Genomic DNA, 22,405 nt, shown 5'->3' with positions numbered 1-22,405 from the left:
TTGAGTTCTCATTTATATAGTTATAAGTAATATATTAAAATTTAATTAAAAATGGTTATAAGTAATATTAAAAATTTAATCAATTTTTTTATTTTCAAAAAACTAATTTTTTTATTTTCGAAAAACTAATTTTTTTATTTCTAACCAGTTTATAAAAGGAAACTAATTCTGAATTATTTTAAACTGAATTTGAATTGTTTAAATTAAATGGTTCAGTTCATTAACCATTTAAATGGTTTAAATTTTTTTATAGTGCATTCGGTTCAAATATATAATTCAGTTAACCATATTTTTGAAGACCCTATTATATAGAATCCATTAGATATTGGACACAAACACAGTCGGGTCATCAGTTATTCACGGTTCATACCGAAAACCATCAACCAAATCTAAACAATCCAAAATCAAATCAAATCCCAACAGAAGACAAAACTAAACCGAAGACGTGAAAAACATTCATTGAAGTCACTTCACACTTCACTCGTACTCTTTTTCGAACATTTGAACCTTACACCTCAAAGCTCGATCCAAGCAAAAATGCGCAGCGATGGGATCTTAGGAAACAGAAACGATCAAGTAACAGGAGTCAAAGCCACCACGAGCAAGCGAGTAAAGTGGTTGCAGAGAAGGGAGCGATGGTTGGTGGTACTCGGTGTGATTCTTCATGCTGTTTACATGCTTAGCATTTTTGATATATACTTCAAATCTCCCATTGTTCGTGGTGTAGATCCTGTTCCTCCGAGGTTCTCTGCACCTGCCAAACGACTCGTTCTGTTAGTTGGTATGCCCAAACTCAAAATTCACATACACACGCTCGCACACCAACTGTTTGATGTTATGTTTCTTTCACCTTTATAAGGACTAGTTGGTGTTGTTCAGTATAAATTACCAATATGATCTCAGTGGTTTAATCATGATTGATAGATGGTTGGGTTCATACCATTTGATCAGTACGTTAGGCTCTCTTTGGTAAAAACATAGCGAGCAGTTGATAAGTTAGCTAATGGAAGATGGATTTATAGTGGATATCGGATAAGCTAGAAATTTGAATTTGTAGTGTTCAGAATTCAGTTGAACTATTTGATAAATATGAAATGATAAAATATATTTTTGATTAATATATTGGACGGTTAAGAGTAAGCACGAGAATAAAGTTAGTGTAGCAGAGATGAGGATGTTGCGTTGGATGTGTGGTAAGACTAGGCAGAATAGGATTAGAAATGAAAATATTAGAGAGTGTTGGTAGCACCTATAGTAGAGAAGATGGTGGAAAATAGACTTAGGTGGTTTGAGCATGTAGAGAGAAGACATGTAGATTATGTGGTAAAGAGAGTAGATCAGATAGAGAAAGAAGTCAAACAACTAGAGACTTGGTTGTTGTTCTTGTAAAATATTAAGAGTAAAATGGACAGAAATACTTGATGAAGCTTGTAAGAAAAAGTTGTTAACAAATAGATCTATTTTGGTCATAGGAGCTTATAAGCTTTTCACTATAAGCTCAAAATTGACCTTGCCAAACCGAGTTCTAATACCTGATTATTGTGTGTCAAAAAGTACTTGTTAAGATAAGTATATCCCTTAAGAGTGTATTTGTATTTGTGGTGTCGACGTATTTGGCCACTCTGACAAACAGCTTCACAAATATCACGTCCATAAAACATTGGGGCACAATAATATGCCCCCTAAGTTGAATCCAAATATAGACTAGATATACCTTGGCAACAAAAATTGAAGTTGTGAAACTAAAGTTGGTGTTGTCAAATACTTCCTGTCTCATGTTAATTGTTGTTTTTGGTTAGAAACAATTTTTAACGTAAGTGTTGAGTGTACTAAATAGTTTATAGAATAAAATGAGTTTCATTTGTTAAATAATTTTATGTATGAAATAGTAGTTAGCTAAATTGAGATAAGAGTATAGTAGTGGAAAATATTAGTTAGTGTTGCTAGATGATTTAAACTGACAAATAGTTTGTGACAAGTAAATGTTCAAAATGTTTACGAGACCAAATATCCTAAATGAAACATTTTTTATGGGACGCAAGGGGTATGAGCAGCATTGAGCAATACGTAATAAAATTTTGATTTACTTGAATTTGGATGCAGCTGATGGTTTGCGTGCTGACAAGTTCTATGAGCCTGATTCGGAAGGGAATTACAGAGCACCGTTTTTGAGGAGCATAATTAAAAACCAAGGTCGTTGGGGGGTTTCTCATGCTCGCCCTCCTACTGAGTCAAGGCCTGGTCATGTTTCCATAATTGCCGGCTTCTATGAAGATCCTAGTGCTGTTTTGAAAGGTTTGTGTTATTTTCTCATTTTATATTTTTATATCTAACAGAAACACAAGGGCATGAGATGGAATGAAATTACTTTTCTATTAGTTGGATAATTTAATGATGAAAAATGAAGAAAAGAACTAAAAGTCTGTTTGGATTGACTTATTTGAACTTATCTACTAGCATAAGCACTCGTGAGGTTGTTTAAGAAAACTTGTGAAAACAATTTATGTCAGTTTTCTGCTTATTTTCATAAGCTCTCCAAGATAGCTTATGAAAACAAGTTATATCTTATACAAAAACAATTTAACTTATTTTATCTTTTGTTATAGAAATTAGCGTATATATAAACACTTTTCATGATAAACCCTATGTTATAAGCTGCGAATTAAGCTGGTTACCCAAATAGAGTCTAATTTCAGATCATATTTTGAAAACCTCGCATAGGAACAAAGTCAGCAACTTAGATGGTTAGCTAGGCTTGACTGTATTCTTCTGCCTAGTGTCTACTAAAAGATTGGTTTTGGTTTGTTACAGGGTGGAAGGCTAATCCTGTTGAGTTTGATTCTGTGTTTAACAGAAGCCGCCATACGATTTCTTTTGGAAGTCCTGACATAGTTCCGATTTTTTGTGGTGCCTTGCAGCATAGCACATGGGATACCTATCCACACGAGTTTGAAGACTTTGCAACGGGTAATGGTTTGAGTTTCACAGTAGTTTTTCATTATACGCTGTTTCAATAATGAACAGAACCTTTACCATTGATTTTTGTTTAAGACACATAACTTGGACCTTCATATAATACCTTAATGTGTTTGGAAAATTGGTTCTTCATGGTCTTGTTTTTTTTTTTCTTTTTGGTTCTAGGTTCTTCTTGGTCTTTATTTCTATGAATAACAGCTTCATTTAAGTATTTTATCCATGTGACAGACTCCCCTTAGTACCAAAAATATTTCATACAAGTGTACACCATTCTATTTCCTTCAAAATTCAGCCCTGTCTTTTCATTCTTTGGTACCAAATCAATTATCATGTTTAAAATTTAGTGGCATTATTTTTTATAAAAGGTTTTTATTTTTGAATTAGCTTCTTGAATTTTTGGCTATTGAACTATAGACTATATATGTTTAAATTTATTTTATACTAAAATCAATATAATAGCACATAGTTTGCATACCGTCTACTTAAAAATGCTTAGAATATATGAAATGTATCTCTTGATTATAGCCTAGAATTAGTTTTCAAATTTCTTTATATTTCATGCTTTTGTTTCCTTATTTGTTTAGCAATAGGAGTCTGATTGGTATAATTTCATGTACTGCTTAGTTTTTTGTTTGTATTGAAAAAACCAAATCCCTCAATGCAACCTACAGAGAGAACCAGAGATGAGAGAATAAAACTCAAATTCAGAGAGTGAGGAAGAGCCAAAAGGAGATATGATTATGTAATTTATATTAAGATATGAAAAAAAAATGTGATTTTTATTCATCTCAATTGAAGAAAACATTATTCTCTATCCATTTTTATGAACGACATTATATCATGGCCGTAACAGTGTTTCGGTGTGATTTTTTTCATTCTGTTAGAGCAGAAAAAACGGTTTTGTCACAGCCTAAATTGCATCAACGGACTTTATTTAAAACCTTGGACAGTATCTCTAGTTGATGCGGCAATCAACAACTTATATATTTTTAAGTTCCTTATCTCCCTTATTTGAAAACCTATAATTTCATCACGGGTGGTTTGCTCCATAATATGCTGTGACAAATATGTTATCAGGTTCCATAAAATTTGGTCAAGTATGCATAAATTTTACAGTCCTTACTCGCAATTTCGACCGGCCTTATATCAATAATTATCAGCCTCAGATGTTTTAGGTATTGCATGACCCTAACTATCCTAAATGTCATATGGTCCAGTTGTCCTAGATGAAATTTGGCCCCAACTATCTCAGATTTGTGGTTATCAAGTTGAGATAAATACAGTATTATACTAAATTGGAAGACCTATTTCCTAAATTGTGAGTCAATTCTTTTATGAGTTTCAAGATAAATGATCAATAAAAGTATGGCACTTTTAAAGAGGAAAATAAATAAGACAAGTAAAATTACAAAATAATTCAAAATTAAGTCATAAACGAAGTGACAAAAACTTAGTGCAAATGCTCAACAAAGTTTAATCTAACTACTCTCGACTCATTCATCATCTACAAGATAAATATCACTTGGTTAATCCACATCCTCTGGTATATAAGCAAGTAGATTCTTGTCCCTTAATTTCCATGCTCATTCCAAATAGTCCCTTGACTGTCTTGAATCTACAAGCGGCTGGCTATTGTAAAAATTGATCCTTCCACCAGGATCATTCTCTCAATGGTATCATATAAACCAGATAAAACCTCACTATTCGAATTGAAGTTTTTGTCATGATGTAACCAAATAATATAAGGATTACGGAATAAACAAATAAACAAATTTTCAATTCCTAAAGTAACACAGTTTGATGTCCCATGTCTAAAATAAATAATTGAATCCACATAAACCTTATAGAATGAAATTACACCATATATGGATCAATTAAGATAGTAAGCATCAACATGAAGAGGCCTACTTAATGAAAAATTCAAACCAGTGTCAATTATGTCCCTCATAATTTTTATATCTTGACTCTTGATTCTTTGAAGTTTGCAGCTATTTGTTCTTTAAGTCTATTTGTAGTTTCTCAGATATATGACATGAAGTATGAGAATGAATCCACTTGTTAAGGTTTTAGACTTGCAGGTGGAGGATTGAAACTAGCATGCTTATATCTAAGATGCTAAGGATAGTGCTAAAGCACAAATAGCCGCAAACTTCAAGAGTCAAGATATAAAAAAGGTGTGGAAGATAATTGATTCTTATTTAAATTTGTAATTACACATACCTCAATATTCATCCTGTTTACTATCTTAATCCTTAGTGTTATGGATTGTAACTGTATATACTTTGGAGATCAAATCATATTACTTTGGTAATTGTAAATTTGCTTACCAGGATTTTATTGGTTTATAATTTTATATGAGATCAGTGAGAGATTAGACCCGATAGAAGGATCAGATTTTACAATTGATGATGGATAGATTTAACAATCAAGGGACTTTCTGATCAAAGATCATATACTCTGAGAAGAAACAGCAAATTTATTGATGCTTCTGTTTCTATACTTTTTAAATTGTGTATGTCATTTTATGCTTTTTTTCAGTATTTTTATCACTTTTTCATTGCATACATTTGCAAAAAATTCATTACTGGTGCTTTCCCACCCTTCCTCTCTTTACTTCTTTTTGGCAACCAGCAAACAAGCATGAGTAGTTGAGTAAATCAAGAAACATGGTTTTCTTGGAAGAGTAATGCTAATTTAACTTGTGCCCTAAGGGCACAAGTTAAGATATTGATTTTATTAAAAGTATATAATTAATTTTTTTATTACTTTTTTCAATACAAACTTTTCATTTGTGAATTTCTTAATACGTGCCCTTAGGGTAAGGGCACAAGTTAGCATTACCTTCTTGTAAATTCAAAATTTTTTGTAAATTCAAAAATTTGAAAGTTCTAAAAGTTCTTGTAAATCTATGGCTCTAAACTTTTTAATTTAAAATTAGAAAGTTACCACCTCCATACTTAAATATAGGACCCTCTTAAGTTTTTGCTTTGTTCCATTTATTAAATCCTCTTCAAATTTCAAATTTCAAATTTCAAATTGTATTAATGATTTTTTTACCCATATACTCCTAATTATCTTGCATCTTTTCTTCAATATGCACTAAATACTCTTACACAAACATCAAATAAGAGGATCTCTTATTCCACCCCTTGGGCTTCTCACACACCATGCGCGTTTTCAAAAATGCCCCCTGCTTTCAGAGGTGTATCTACGAAAGCACCTTATTTTTTATTCAACGTTGATTTGTTCCGTAGGTGTATATACATAATCTTCTCTTAACTAAATTATTATGAAATTTTCCCAATTGTTCCGTAGGTGTATCTACGGAATCTTCTCTTAACTAAATTATTATGAAAATTTCCCAATTTGTTCCGTAGGTGTATCTACGGAACCTTCTTTTAACTGAATTATTATGAAAATTTTCCAACGTTTACGATTTTAAACTACTTTCGTAGATACATCTCCGTAAAAAATTAAATTTTGGACAAAAAAATGTGCTTCCTGACGTATATCTTTGGAAGTAGAGGGCATAATTGGAATTTCACCGGGTGCCTAAGAGTATCAAGGGGTGGATTGAGATATCCTCTTAAATAATTCTCTCTTCTAAGGATAAACTTGTAAGATTCTACAAAATAGTCAATAAACTTAATACTCCATCAAACTTTCTGAATTCCTGTGATTTACTATATAGGATCTTTATATTTAGAGATGGAGGTAGTATAAAATTTGACTATATTTAATTCTAATTGTATAAATATTGAGAATCCTTTTCTCCACTATTTCAAACACTGCTACTTTTTAAAACTTTCTTACCGGAAAGTTATACAATGGTGTACTCAAAGTGTTATATTAACATTTTTTTTCTTGATCTTGCTAATTAGGAATTTAAGATATTAAAACTAAACGTATTGGCAATTGATTTAATAAACTGTCCAATCCTTATTTTCATTAAGTTGTTACTTTTCATTTCTTCATGCAGATGCATCATTCTTGGACTTGTGGTCTCTTGATAAATTTCAAAGCCTTCTTAATCAGTCCAATGAAGACCCAAAATTAAAGGAGTTGCTGCAGCAGGATAATCTTGTTGTATTCCTGCACCTACTTGGATGTGACTCTAATGGTCATGCACACAGGCCCTTTTCATCTATCTATCTCAACAATGTTAAGGTTGTTGACCATGTAGCTGAAAGTGTATATAATCTTGTTGAAGATTATTTCAAGGATAATCTTACATCATATGTTTTTACAGCAGATCATGGAATGAGTGATAAAGGTTGCAACACTTTTTTCATCATCTTTTTAACTGCATATTTTCTTATGTTATATTTCATAAAGAGACAAAGGTTGCAATACTTAAGTTTAAACTTGTTAAGTTCATTGAAGATGTTAGAAATGTTGAAGCAATAGTTTGTCAAAAGAATGCCTCAGTATAAACCAATCACTACTATTACTAGGGAAGACAATGAATTATCAAGGAAATACTATAAATAATGCCTAAGTATAGACCAATCATTGATCGAGAAGGCGATATTCCAAAGCTCAACATCAGTAGGGAAGGCAGTGCATTATCAAGGAGCATATGGGTGTTCTGAATTCCTATATTTGGATTATTTTCAGCTTACTTTTTTCTTGATCTGTTCCTTAATCTGTTTATTACCATAAACAATGATAAGGATTTTCACCATGGTAAAAGTTTCCTTTGAGGTCAAGAGGAAATTTTCAATCATAAAACACCTAAACCATTTCTCCATTTCATTCACTGACATCTCTCTATTTCTTTGTCACTTCTGTATAATAATTGAAGATGCCTAAACAGTGTATTTTGTGGCTACATTGTGATTGATTTTTTCTCCCCTCCAAATAGCACTCATGTGCGTCTGATAGAACTTGCAATTCCATAAACTACGTTCTACTTCTACTCAATTGGAAACCATGTGATTCCGAAACTCTCTCTACAACTCTAGTTTAGCATTTATTCTCTCACTTGTCTCTCCTGGTAGGATCATCTACAAAATTGTGTACATTGAGTCATTGCTTTGGGGTTCTGTTACTTTAGACATCAAAGAATCTCTGGTTTCCAAGTAATTGAGTTGTACTTTTGCTTGAATTCTGTTTTGGAATTAAAAAGGGTTTATATCATGCTATTGTGTTTCATTTAATTATTTATTTCATCTGTCATCATAGGAAGCCATGGAGATGGACATCCTACAAACACTGATACTCCTCTTGTTGTATGGGGAGCTGGTGTTAAACATCCATTGCCAGTATCGAGCAGCAATCATTCTGATCGCGGTTTTAGGTTTGTTGACGACCACGTGCATGACGCGCCAACACCAATTGAATGGGGCTTGCATGGGATAGAAAGGGTGGATGTCAATCAGGCTGATATTGCACCACTCATGGTTGTAATTTTTTTCTTAGAGGATACATGTTCAAGGCATGTTGCATATCTCTCTTTTCAATTTTAGGTTTCATTATCTGATGTACTTGTTCAATTTTCTTACAGTCTACATTACTTGGTCTGCCATGTCCTGTTAATTCAGTCGGTATTCTACCACGAGATTACATTAACATGACCAAGGTACCTTTAGTTCTGATTGATAACGGGCTCTTGATTTTAGTGGAAAGCATGTTAATATGCTTTTCTTCAATATTTTCATTGGAATATTATGTAGTTTATATGAATTGATCATCATTCTACTTGCGGTGAAAGGGTAGGAAACTAAAATTCATTTATGTGCTGAAGATAATCAGTTGATGCTCCGACTAAGATATAGTGTATACTATGTTCCAGGCTGAAGAAGTTGAAGCTGTTCTATCCAATACAAAGGAAATTCTGAACCAGTTTCTTCGAAAATCCCGTATCCTTCACATAAATTTTTTTATTGTAGTTGAATGTAATGATTTTTACTTGTTTCCAGGTATCTTCCGTTTTGGTTTACAAAAATGAAGATACATTTTTTTCTTCTTGGGAGCAAGAATATGCCAAAGGGTGTAACAATAAATTGAAAAACATAAAGAATTCAGCAGTCAATTCATGAATTTCATGGGATACATGTTATATAAGGAAATAATAGAAATTATGTTTCTCTCTTGAAGACAATGTAGACAGAAAATAGATTGAAGATTGTTGGTTTCATTAACAACTTCAGATATAAAGCAGTCACAATTGTTATACTTTAAACCTTTCAAACCACTGTCTCATTATTCTTCAATATTGGACAAACTTGAGGGTCTGGTATTGGCTAAAGATTATGATGCTGCAATGGACTTATCCGAAAACCTTAGAAGCTTGGCATTGCAAGGACTTCACTATTTTCAGACTTATGACTGGCTGATGCTCATGTCTGTAATCACCCTTGGGTATCTTGGTTGGATGATCTACCTTGTTCTTCACGTTCTGCAGTCTTATACTTCATTGCCAGGAAATATTTTTGGAATGGAGCGAGCAGCTGAGAGAAATAGCCAACGAAAAGTAATGTTTGTGAGAGCTTACTTTTACCAATACGCTGTTTTTCCTAATTGTTTTACCATTTTGTTATTAACTTTGTGTGAGCTACTATTACATGGATTAAAATGTAAGAAAGGAATTTTGTGGAGAAAATGCACATATTTATAGAAAGAAAAATTTTGTTATCTAAAACAAAATCAATTATTAGTATTATTTATTTACTGTTCATACAAGCATTATCAATAATCTATGCTATCTTATTTTGCAGATATATCTATGTGGATGTATTGTGACTGGAATGATTTGTTTGCTATTTGTGCTGGAGCATTCTCCTCCTCTTTACCATGCATACATGATAATGACATCATTTCTATGGATTCAAATAATTAGTGAATACCAGTTTATAAAGGCACTATGGAAACACTTATTTGAAAGAAGAATGTACCGCATTATTAAGCTACTCGCCACTACTGCTGTCGCAGTTTTTATTGCTGAATTCCTGGTATGTATATTTTTCATAATATTGTCTAGCTAGCAGTTGAATTGTTTAAAATAACTGTTCAACTATATATACACAAGAGAGAATATCTCAAAATACGGAAAAATAGTTGACCAACCAAACTAAGATAGGAAAGCCGAGATAATAATCCTAATAATGACTTAAGTCAACAATAGTAAGTTCTGTTTCATCTGATGAAATGTTTGGTATACATTGCAGGTTAACAGCTTTACTGATAGGAAACTCTATACTGGGTGTTTTTTATTAGCTGGGGCCACAGCTTCATTTTATCTTTTTAAATCAATTCCCTGGAGATCTGGCATACCGATATATGTCTGCATTTCATGTTGGTTTTTGTCTATTTTCACATTGATGCCAGCAGAAATTCCTGACAATAATCTATTAGTGTAAGTCACTTCCACTGAATATATAATTACCACACTGTTAGCAAAATTCCAAGTTTGATAATGTTTGGAAATGTTATGCTGAGACGCTGCTGAACTGGACTCACAAACTGTAACCTAAAAAACTAAGAATGGTACTTGAACACATAATTGAAAGTTACATGATTACTTGAACACATAATTGAAAGTGCTCAGTCAGCACTTTCTGATGTAAAATCAGTTAGGTAGTTTTATTGTTATGCCTATTTTGCTGTTGTATATAGACCAATGTATACTGTAATTTTCAGACGATAATTCATTCTGCTCAAAATACAGAAACCTTTGTAATATGATTTTCTCCTCAATTTCTCTCCAAACCTTGTGTTTTCCACTCCGATAGGATACTAAAGGGATATCATTTGTAAACTTATTTATCTAATTTCTCGTTGAATATTTAAAATAAGTACATATTAAGATTCCATACAACACTGTTGAACATGTCAAACTGTTATGTTTGCAGAGTTATTAGTGGCGCTGTTATTATCATTATAGGAATAGCTGCGAGGTGGCTAGCTTTACATGCTGGAGGGAGTAAGTTTTGGCTAAGTATATGCAATTGTGAACTGAAAAATCCCAAATATTCAGCACTATTTTACTTTCAGGTTCATCTCGTCACTTCCTTGCCACTTGTGTATGAATTTTGGAAGCTTAGTTATGCAATAATATATGATAAACCCTCTGATTAACGTTTGTTCTTCGTGCCCAGGCTCTTTTGGTTGCTTTGTCTTCACTCATGGTGTATTTATCAACTACTCACAGAGCTGAGAAGCAAGAGTTGCTTGTATTTCACCAGTTGATAAATTGGAGCATTGCAGGTATAGTTTTGACTTTTCATTTTTCTCCCTTTCTTTTTTTTTTTAAACCTATGTTGTATCACACAGCTCTACTTGCTCCTTGTATTAGATAGCTTACTGGTAAACACTTTAATGCTTACCCGTTTTTTCATTAGAAATAATGTATGATTTCACATTATGGGATCTTTTGTTCATGAAGCTGACCCCATCTTGTGAAAAAACTTTGGTTGTTTTGTATTGAGACATTATTAGAGATTGACTTAACTCATCCTTACAAAACCGGTTGGTAAGGTGAGAAGTGTCCTTCTATATATATATACTCTTTCAATGCTCTATCTCCATGGGTCTTTAGGATCTTCCTAATACTCCCCCTCACGTCCAACACTTTTTTTTGGGCTTGGTGCGTAGATATTAACGGTGGGCGACCCATGGTCCGATCAATAGGCTATGATACCATATTAGAGTTTGACCTAACTCATCCTTACAAAACTGGTTGGTAAGGTGAGGAGTGTCCCTCTATATATACTCTTTCAATGCTCTATCTCCATGGAACTTTAGGATCTTCCTAATATACATAAAATCAATATGGATAGCAAACGGGGATTTATAGATTTGAATAATGTATTTTGTCAAGGTTTATTAATTTAGATTCTTTTAGTTTTATCAGTTATTGTTATTACCTGTATATGCTGTACCATCTGTCTTTTAGTTCTTCGCGGCTTCAAGCAATTGAATACTCTGCGGGATTTTAGATACTCTCATTTGTGGAGTAATCACCTTTTTTCATCTACTTTGACGTCTTTGCTTACATCTATCTTTAGACATGATTCGTAAAGGACATTGTGATAGAGACCTGAGTATGAGAGATATAAAAAAAGGGCTATTATTGTAATAAAAGAGTGTGGTGAGGTTATATGGTAAATGATGAGTGGGATAGGCTGCTGAGTTGGCAAGTTTGTTATGCCTCTATAGTAGTATATAGAGTGAGGTGAGGGAGTGTGAAATCATCACGGAAGAATATAGTTTGTTATGAACAGTTGGCTTCATGCCTCTGTAGGAGCTTTGCTCTGTGGGCATTAGGATATTCATCCTCTTGCATTTCCCTTTAAGTTTCAGAAATAATACACTATTTTTCATATTTGTGCATTTTAATCCATTTCTTCTGTATTCTCTAAGTTGCGGATTTTCGGGTTCGCAACAATGGTCCGACCTACCGGATTAGACGGAGAGCCAGTGATATCTACGAAGGTGGTTCCTAGATTCGACGGAACAGAAGATGGCTATTGGTGGCTGATTCAATTAGATCGGTATTTTGAGGCTAACACTTGGCTTTGTGAAGGAAGAAAGGTGGGATGGGTGACTGCATTTGGGTTGTGTGGTAATGCTTTTACCTGGTGGCTTTCTTGGAAGAAAGGTAAACAGGATGTCACATGGAAGACTTTTGAAAAGGCTTTCATTATGAAATTCATCCCAGATCTGTGGGAGATGATGGAAGCTGCAGAAGTTGAGGAGGAAGAAAGCCATGGATACGCTCTGAATGAGACGGCAGAAAACGATGCCAAGTCAAAGGATGGCAAGAATGAATCGGTAGAGGTGATGAACAATACTAGAGAAGTTACGTCTAGCAATGAATTACGACCACGGTTAACACCTCAGCCAGAAAAGATCGTGGTGATTGTGCAGGAGATGAAAGAAGTGAATGAGGTACAAAGAGGAACGGATAAGGTGTTTGAGTTTGGGCCACTCCTGTCGCCAGAACCGCCGAACTTGGATTCACCGATGAAGACGTTACTCGAACCAAAGCCACCTGATCTACTCTCGTCGGAATTACGTTCGTCTGAAACGCGGGACTTTAGCCCAAAAGTGGTTGACAAAGCATCGTCACTTTTAGGGCAGCAAAAGCCATTAGAATTGCTGGATATTGGAGGATTCAATGCGACTTTTCCACGACCAACTCCACCGCCGAAACCGCCAGATGCACCGATTCTGATTGGAAGCATATGTGCGACAATCCTTCCTCAATCGAAAACTTCAATCATTGTTCACCGTGTGGTAACAAGGATGAAGAACAAGTTAGAATGGGTGTCGGTGATAGAAGATCCGACCCGGACGGAAGAGGGTGATAGAAGGGCAAACTTGTCTTTATGTAATTTGAGTGAATTCTTTAACCTAATGGGTCTGGCCCAAGTTGTTGATTGTTATCGGGTTAAAGAAAAATGGGTTTGTAGTATGTGGGACCCAACCCAAAAAAGACCACTTGAGAAAGGCGAAAAAAATTGTGTTGACCAAATATATCATATCTTCCCATCGACCCTAAGTGGCTTACAGATGTTTACATATGCTATTGTCAAGTGGGGATATAAAGATAAAGATGTCAAGGTACTAAGTGCTTTACAGATGTCTACATATGCTACTTCCAAATGGCTACATACCCTGGACAGTTCAGGGCATTCCTGGGTCCCTTCATTGCATGGTAATTTCCATTTTCAATATAGAAAATTTGGGAAGGCAATGAAGCAATTTCCCTTATATGTTCTGTTCACTCAATATTTTTCAATTTTTCGGTGGTTACTTGGTAGAATCAAAGGCTTTAATTCCTACTTTATGGATATGGAAATAAATCATGTTACCAATCAAAGTTTATTTCAACAACACCTGCAACATAAGTCCATGATAAATGAATATATGTGTTCTTCCCTCACTGCTATTAACTTGGTTTGGGCTGCAAATTTTATTTTGTTGTGTGGGATTTCCATAACAAATGGTGTTGCCATGATGCCGGAGAGTATAGGAGATGCAACACTAGTTAGGCTGGAAGCATCAAATAAGCTTGTTATTCAAGTGGATCGAGTTGTTGTGATGGATGAGGGTTTGTTTCCTCAGCAAGTCAAAAAAAAGTAGCAGGTTGCGATGCAAATGTAGAGAGGGTGAAATTGTTTGGGTGGTTCAAAGGGTTGACACTGGATCATCAACCTCCCAACAGTTTAACCCAGGTGGAAGGATCCTAGTTTTCACTTATTGTACAAGGAGTGTTTTTAGAAGAACTGCCATGGGTCAACTTTTACTTCAGTGGAAAAGAATTCTTTTCAGGATTGGTTCAATATCCCCACCACTCATATCAATTATATATGTTTTCTCAAACCCACCATTGGAGAATGTGCTTATGGGGCAGCACCTGATTTTAAAATCAGGGAGTTTGAATAGCAGTAACAACTCGTTGTATAGGGCCGGTGGAAGTTGTTCATGCCCAAACCACACAAGGATTCAATACTATGAGTGTTTAAATGTCTCAGCACCAACAAGAGAGAAAACCTCTAGTAGAAAAGCAGATTTTATCAAGCAACTGAAACCTCTGTTCAATACTGCAGAATCCTGGGATGGGCTTTACGCAGCAGCATATTTAATAAAGGATTTGGAGGTTTCTTTCTTTTATACATCTAAGTTGACAAAGGAATTTATGGTATGTGACAACAAGAGAATGACACTTGCTCTTCAGTTTGAGAATTTTGCAATGAAGGAAATAATAAATGGTGTGATCATGTCCTTAAGAATTGCAGAGAAATCAATAATTGATAAATTGGAGGTTTCAAATGAGTTTGCTCTTGTGTCAATATTCAATATTCAAAATACTTGGAAGGAAATAATAGCAATGGGTAGAAATAATGGAAACTATGAGTTTTGTTTTGAAATGATGTCGGGAAACCCAACAACTTTGATCATACAAAGGGATCCAGGGAAGTTCAATATTATGAAGGTAGTAATTGTTTGCGAAGGCTATTGGAGGAACTTACTCACTTTCTGCAGCGGCCTTAATTTTGTATATGATAGGGGAAAGATTTGGAATTCCCTCAAGCATTTATGTTGGTGTATCATTCATAAGCATCTGCAAAAAGTCTCTTCCACTGACTGCATTTATCCAAAACAAGGATCATCAGATAATGAGAGGACAATGTCGGTGCCGATCCGACAATGGGACCCAGGAGAGTTCAATTTTCCTATGGCAGCTACAACTTGTGACTACTGTTGGAATGGTTTGCTTAATGTTCATGGATTGCTCAACTTTGTATTTGATTGAGGCAAGTTTGATGGATGCAAATTTCAACCTTGGGGACAAGGTTGTTTTGAAGGGGTGGGTATTGATAGAGACCTGAGTATGAGAGATATAAAAAAAGGGCTATTATTGTAATAAAAGAGTGTGGTGAGGTTATATGGTAAATGATGAGTGGGATAGGCTGCTGAGTTGGCAAGTTTGTTATGCCTCTATAGTAGTATATAGAGTGAGGTGAGGGAGTGTGAAATCATCACGGAAGAATATAGTTTGTTATGAACAGTTGGCTTCATGCCTCTGTAGGAGCTTTGCTCTGTGGGCATTAGGATATTCATCCTCTTGCATTTCCCTTTAAGTTTCAGAAATAATACACTATTTTTCATATTTGTGCATTTTAATCCATTTCTTCTGTATTCTCTAAGTTGCGGATTTTCGGGTTCGCAACACATTGTGATATCATTTGATTTTAATCTGTATAGTCGGTCCCACATAGTAGGAAAATGCTTTGATTATAGGTGTTGCTGACTTCTAAATTTGCCGTGCTGCATAAACCATTTAAAATTGAAGATTCAGTACAGAGTAATATTGACCACCTCTTCTTTAGGTTTTTCTATGGTACTCCCATTGTTTTCAGAAAATAGCATCTTATCTCGCCTAACTTCCATATTCCTTGGGTTTGCACCTCCATTCCTTCTTCTCTCCATTGGGTAAATCTCTTTAAACAAACCTTTTATAGATGCTCTCTGAATCTTTTGTTGATGTAATGATGCATACGTTTTTACCCTTTCTATCTGGAATCCTGTGCAGATATGAAGCTGTATTCTATGCTGCTCTTGCTCTTGTACTCATGGCATGGATACTTTTTGAAAATACACTTTTCAACTTAAATATTAAGAACTCATCATCAAATTCCATTAAAAATGTTACGAATCATCTCATCCTTGGATATGATAATAGATCTTTGCAGCTCTCTGATGTGAGAATCCCATTGGCCTTTGTAAGTTCCATTTTTCTCAGTCTTTTTCCCTTCATTACTAGATTAAGGATCCTTTTATTGAGTTAAGTAAATTAAACTAATGCTGCATAAAGCTTCGTGAAATGATGCACATCCCTATCCCATTAACCTCCTCTGACTAGTATTTTTAAAATGGGATGGAATATTCTGTTTAACCTTAACACTTATCCATTTGGAAAAAAAAAGAAACCTCAACAGTTATCCATGGTTTGCTTTTCATAGCTTTGCCATGTCCATTTGAATATCTTATCATACATCATTTTATGGTGCACCATCTTTCTTTTATGCAAAATTAGTATGCAAAAGCATCATTATCGATGAACAGTACACAATCTGATGCTATAAGAGACAATAGAAGGTGCACAATATGACATGATTGAAGCATACTCTAATAATACTAAAAAGTAGTGCTTATTAAGATTCAGTGCCAACCAAAGCATGTATAATTACGCATAGATTTCTTGTTATATTCATAATATAAATCAGATAGGCTCTAAGTCACTATTTACATAAATGGTACTTATTTGACATGTTAATGAATTACTGCATCATGCAGATGGTTTTGTTCAACATTGCCTTCTTTGGAACGGGAAACTTTGCTAGTATTGCTAGTTTTGAGATTTCATCAGTCTATCGGTTCATTACTGTCTTTAGTGTAAGTGAAATTTGAACTTCTTTTAATTTTTGACTTATTACTTTAATAAGCTTTTGTACTAATATATTTCCTCCCAATTGCAGCCATTTCTGATGGCAGCGCTGCTTATATTCAAGTTATTTATACCCTTTATACTTGTAATGTAAGTGCACTTTACTGGTAACACTATTTATCACTATCCCTTAAGTATACATCTTTGAGACTCAATTCCTAAAATAGATGGGAAGTCCTTTCTTGCCGCCAAAGCATCTCAAATAAATGACGTGTGATCATATTAACCTCTTAAGCTATGGATTTTCCCATGATTAATTGTCAGCATTATTTTTTTAAATATAAAGCTGGAACAATTTTTTTTCATAGATAGATTTATTACTAGTTATGACTTATAGCAGTTGTTGTGGTTCTATATCTTTCTTACAACTATCCATCTAATATTACTTGCGCTGGACGGAATTACAGATGTGCATTTAGTGCAATAACCAAACTTAACCAAGTTCCAAGGATGGGATGCTACTTTCTTGTTATATTATTCTCAGACGTGATGACCATTCACTTTTTCTTTTTGGTATACTCCTCTTCATAATTTTGTTTCAGTTTCATAGATTTTATAAATTCTTTTGTCTCACAGCTCTTGATTTTTCATATCCTAATAATGTCTTTATTCCATTATTATAAATTGATCAAGTAAACATATAGAAATGGCGTATATGCTGATGGATAAATATTTGAGATCAGGTATCTTACATATCAAAATTGATGGTTGGCAGGTTCGCAATACAGGAAGTTGGATGGAAATTGGAAATAGTATTAGTCATTTTGGCATAGTGAGTGCCCAAGTTGTTTTTGTTCTGTTACTATTTGCTCTCACAAATACATACACAAAAAACATTCAATGCAATTCAGCAGCGAAGACCACACGTAAGGCAAATTAGGTTTCACAACCAGTCTTATCATCATGGATGACTCTACACATTTCTTGGTGGTGGCCTTGATGGTTTTATGACCAACCCGTTTTAATGTTTCTACCCTGGCTAACGTTCATTTGGGATTTCTGGTGCTCGCTGATATTAATACAACTAGTGCTGAAATTTTGGAACGATATTCATTCCCAGCTATAGAATTCAAAAATGGGATTGAGGTATAGTGATGGTGAAGGCAAAGCAAGCAAACTCTGTGCTGCAATACATCGAACCTTCATCGATTGTTTTCTTTTATATATTGCATTTGAGTTGTACACAACTGAGCAGTGGGCGAGTGTAGGTCCAGGTGATTTCATTGCACTTGCATTGCATGTCCAATCCAAGTGAAAAGAAATTTTGATTTTATGTTATGTATATTGTAGTTGATGTAACTTTGGCTGTTTTATACTCGGATTTATGATCGAGTATATATATAGTTGGGAATTGTTTTATCTGTTCACTTGCTCAGATATAAAAGAGCATATTGAATCAATCAAAGTGAAACATAAACCCTATCAAAGAAAAATATAATGTCAAAGTTGGATCTTGTTTGTTGAATCATTAATGCTATAATAAAGAGATTTATTTGTCATTACGATTCGATGTTAAAGTAAGGAAAATTTTAAGCTGGTTTTTAAGTGATTGGAGTGAAGTGATAATACATAGGAGTTGACCCTTATTTATAGTAGTTTGGAATCCAAGAAAGACAAGTGGTGTGCTTTCATTGGAGTGGATGACAAAATCTACTAAGTTATTGCTTCAGTATGAACACAAGGGATCATAAGAATAAGTTACGATCTGGATTCTCTAATGTTTGTGCGGGAACGTTAGAGTGACTTTTATCTATTTTTCACCGTTTGATTAATTGAACTCTTGCGATGATGTCATATAATCAATTTTTTCAACCAAGAAAGTCAAAGTTTTGGAAAAGTGACTAACAAAACTAATTAAAATTTTTTGTAGAAAAAACCCGGTCAGATTGATGTGCATAAGTCTCGTACGAGTAATATTTAAATTGTTTCGAGTAATATTTTAGTTAGAAACGAGTAATAATATCATAATCCATGAATAATATATGCATTATTTGTACACATCTATTAATTATGAGTAATTATTAATTGTGAGTAATGAGTACACTATTCTGAGTAATATCGAATTTTAACTATTTTGAGTAATATATTCATTGTTTTGAGTAATGTTTATACTATTTTGAATAATTTGTATATTATTTTGAGTAATAAATATAATATTTTGAGTAATATAAACAATATTTGAGTATTTATGCACCGTGCATAAGGATATACCTTATGCACATCAACACATCCCGAAAAAAATCATTTGCAATTTATTTCTACATTTTGCTTTTATGTTCTTTGTGATCACTTGAACTGCCGTCAACTGTCATCAAGACAAAATGAAAGTAAAACTTAATTTACCATTGAGTACCAAGTAACAATGGAAGCAAAATCCAATTTATGGCTGAATATGGAAGCAAAATAACCCCCGCGGGTTGGTCTAGTGATTGAGGCTAGGGTCTTAAGAGTGTGCTTCTCTCAAAGTCTCAAGTTTGAATTCCACTAGGTGCAAACAATTTATGTGTTGGGTCAGTCCATATAGAGCTTCGCTCTGACTTTAAATGGTGCCCCCGCAAGTGGACGGTGGGATTGATCCCCTTAAATTAATCAGTCGTACCAGTTACTAAGATTTTAAAAAAAACAATGGAAGCAAAATCTGATGAAAAATGTTGTTTAGAAAGAATAAAAACACGAAGTTATATATATGTGACCAACTAACACCAATATCCCATGATTCTTAAATAGCACTTGACTTGTTGACCCATCACTAATATTAAAAGAATTATACATTCTTAACAATTCTTTAAACTAAACCTTCATACCATTTATCATTACTGAAATCCAATTTAGGGCTGAATATTTCAATTTTTATAGAACACAATTAAAACCAAAATCAATTGAATTTTCAAAGAAGAAGCAACAACAATCCACTCACATTGGTGGTAGGGATGTCAATGGGGGCGGGGATACATTTCCACCACAATCCCCGCTCTCGAATCTATTCCCTATCCCCGCTTTGGATCCTCGCTACGGGGGAATTTTGTCCCCCATCCCCGTGAATTCCCACGGATCCCCAAGGTTCATGCGAAGATCCATAAACATGACTTTTTTATTTATTATTTTAAACTAAATTAATAGTAAAAGCATAAAAAATTAACCACAAAAAATTTAGAAAGTATTCCTTTATGATAAATATATTGTTTTAATAATATTTAATCTATAATATTGAGTGTCATGACCACCAAAATTTCAAACTAAAAAAAATTGAAATAATCATTTAGTTTTCACTTTTTTATTAACAATACATATATGTTTTAAATTTGTGTATAAAATTAATTATATGAAATGACAAATAAACTTACATAATAATTTAAAATTATATATAAATTAATGATATTATGCTATTATAGGCGGGGCGGGGATTCCACGGGGCGGGGGATATTTACGTCACCCCCGTCCCCGAAGTGCCTTCGGGGAGACTTTGTTCTCCATCCCCGTGGGGGGAAAATTCCCCATCTTTGGGGCCCTAAACGGAGAATCTCCACGGAAATTCCCGCTAACGGAGGCAAGTTGACATCCCTAATTGGTGGCATGGTCACAAAGAGAAAATTAACCAAACATTTTCTCTATTTCCACTTCTTTTTCTTCAATGCTACACCTTATCTTCTTTTTCATCTTCTTCTTTGGTAAAATTGACCATGTAGTAGAATTTAAATAATCAAATTTATCACACGGTTGAAAATGAGTGAAAGTCACTCTAAAATTCCCACACGAACCTTAGAGAATCCGGATCCAATAACTTATGTGATCTTTGTTTCTTACATGATCATCTAAATAAGTCGGGTATACCATAAAGGTATTATGATGTCAGAATTAGATGGAGCTTAAGTGAGGTATGAAGTGAATGATCATACATGAAATTATCCTCCTATTACTCATTGCTATCTCCACTCATGCGACACCTGCAGCTAGGGTGGCAAAACAGGCCCGGCCCGCGGGGAAAGCCCGTTTTACCCGTACTTTTTTGCGGGGCGGAGCAAGGTTTTAGGCCCGCTCTCTTTGTACGGAATCACTTCATTCCCCAACGTCTCTATCCTTCTTTTCACTCTATAAATACCTCTCATTTTTTCCATAAATTCTCACATCAAATTTCAACTCATCTCTCAAATTTCTACCTCATATTTATTTTCTCTTCTTCCCCTGCAAAAATGGCGAAGTGGATGGATACGTGTTTTCTTATGGTCATCATTGTCTTGGTGGTGATCATGTCCTTTTTCTGTCTGCACAGTCCTGAAAAATGCGGACTTGGGTTGTTTACACTCCCAATCATCTATATGTTGTTATTTATAGCATGGGTTTTTAATCGTCATTTTTAAAGTTTGTCGTATCTTTTATTTTCAAATAATGTACCGTTTATTTGTCGTACTGTTCATTATATTATGTAATATTTGTACTGTCAGTATTAAATGTCGTACTATCTGTCGTACTGTAGTTTAATTATCCAGATAATATTTTGTGTGTTTTCTGCCAGTTAAATATTTATTTTTCTGTGCATTAAATATTTTTCAAGGTTATTATCGGTAATTTCGTTCGCGTGCAGTATATTTTATTTATTTATTATGTTTTGTGTTTTTCTAGCAACCCATGTAAATAAATTTTCACTATTAACACAACAAAAAACAAAAAGAAAAAATTAACTTTAACTGTTGAATTTTCACTTTAACTATTACGTTAATGCCTGAACATTCAATTGACAGTCAAACCCGCTGACAGTGCAATTCTCTGTGTTTTGTACCATCAATCAAATCAATCTTTTACATTTCAAAATTCCAAGATTTTTGTTCTAGAAGTCTTCTGATAATCACATGATCACCAGAGACTCAACACTGCACAAAAATCAGGTACGCTTAACTGTCTCCTACACAAACAGTCCCTAACTAGGGTTTTTGTTTTTTTTCAGGAGAACAAGTTTTTTGAGACCTCAAATGGATTTCATGGACCTCCATATATCTCAAAGTACCACCACACAAATTTTCAAACTTCAATTCGCTCAGACGCACAGTCAGCAACTCAAACAGTCAACAGACGACCAGTTTGACCGAAAAGTCAACAGATAGTCAAAAATGAATTTTTTGTCAACATCCATATTTTGTCAAAAGATTCATCATTTGATCATTGGTTGATCATAATTCATCAAGGAAAGATCAAAAATCAACAAAACCCTAAGTTTCAAAATTAGGGTTTTCTCCTAAAAAGTCAACTGAACTTTGACCGGCCATAACTCTCTCCTCGTTCATTCAAAAAATTCCAACCAAAGCTTGTTTTGAAGGAAATTAAATTATCTTTCAAATTCAATTGATCCCATGGTCATTGGATTCACCATTTGAAAAATATGAGCTTAGACATTACAGGTCATTTTCAAAGTCAACAAAAAGTGGTTTTTTGTCAAAGGCCATAACATCAAGATAACTTCTCCAAATGAAAAAATGT

General features: G+C 34.1%; 1 protein-coding gene across 1 annotated transcript; it reads left to right on the top strand.

Moving 5' to 3' along the window:
* The first annotated feature begins 361 nt into the window (after positions 1 to 361).
* LOC131609129 (GPI ethanolamine phosphate transferase 1-like) lies at positions 362 to 18,284 on the top strand. The gene is made up of 18 exons (XM_058880788.1): positions 362 to 781; positions 2,104 to 2,295; positions 2,812 to 2,967; positions 6,956 to 7,249; positions 8,161 to 8,378; positions 8,483 to 8,557; positions 8,771 to 8,837; positions 9,129 to 9,451; positions 9,696 to 9,929; positions 10,146 to 10,333; positions 10,830 to 10,971; positions 11,076 to 11,184; positions 15,816 to 15,918; positions 16,019 to 16,208; positions 16,783 to 16,881; positions 16,965 to 17,023; positions 17,341 to 17,446; positions 17,649 to 18,284. Exons 1-18 carry the CDS (start codon positions 538 to 540, stop codon positions 17,811 to 17,813), a joined length of 2,964 nt encoding a protein of 987 aa, XP_058736771.1. The 5' UTR covers positions 362 to 537; the 3' UTR covers positions 17,814 to 18,284.
* The last annotated feature ends 4,121 nt before the right edge of the window (positions 18,285 to 22,405 follow it).

Source organism: Vicia villosa, linkage group LG6 (genome assembly GCF_029867415.1).
Source record: "Vicia villosa cultivar HV-30 ecotype Madison, WI linkage group LG6, Vvil1.0, whole genome shotgun sequence".
NCBI lineage: Eukaryota > Viridiplantae > Streptophyta > Magnoliopsida > Fabales > Fabaceae > Vicia > Vicia villosa.
This window is presented reverse-complemented; position numbering and strand designations above follow the sequence as displayed.

Bases quoted from the DNA above. Each gene is read 5' to 3' on its own strand.
- LOC131609129 (XM_058880788.1), top strand. From the start codon at position 538: ATGCGCAGCGATGGGATCTTAGGAAACAGAAACGATCAAGTAACAGGA. The intron at 8,558-8,770 runs GTACCTTTAGTT...ACTATGTTCCAG, and splicing joins ATTACATTAACATGACCAAG to GCTGAAGAAGTTGAAGCTGT. The intron at 11,185-15,815 runs GTATAGTTTTGA...CCTCTTCTTTAG, and splicing joins GATAAATTGGAGCATTGCAG to GTTTTTCTATGGTACTCCCA.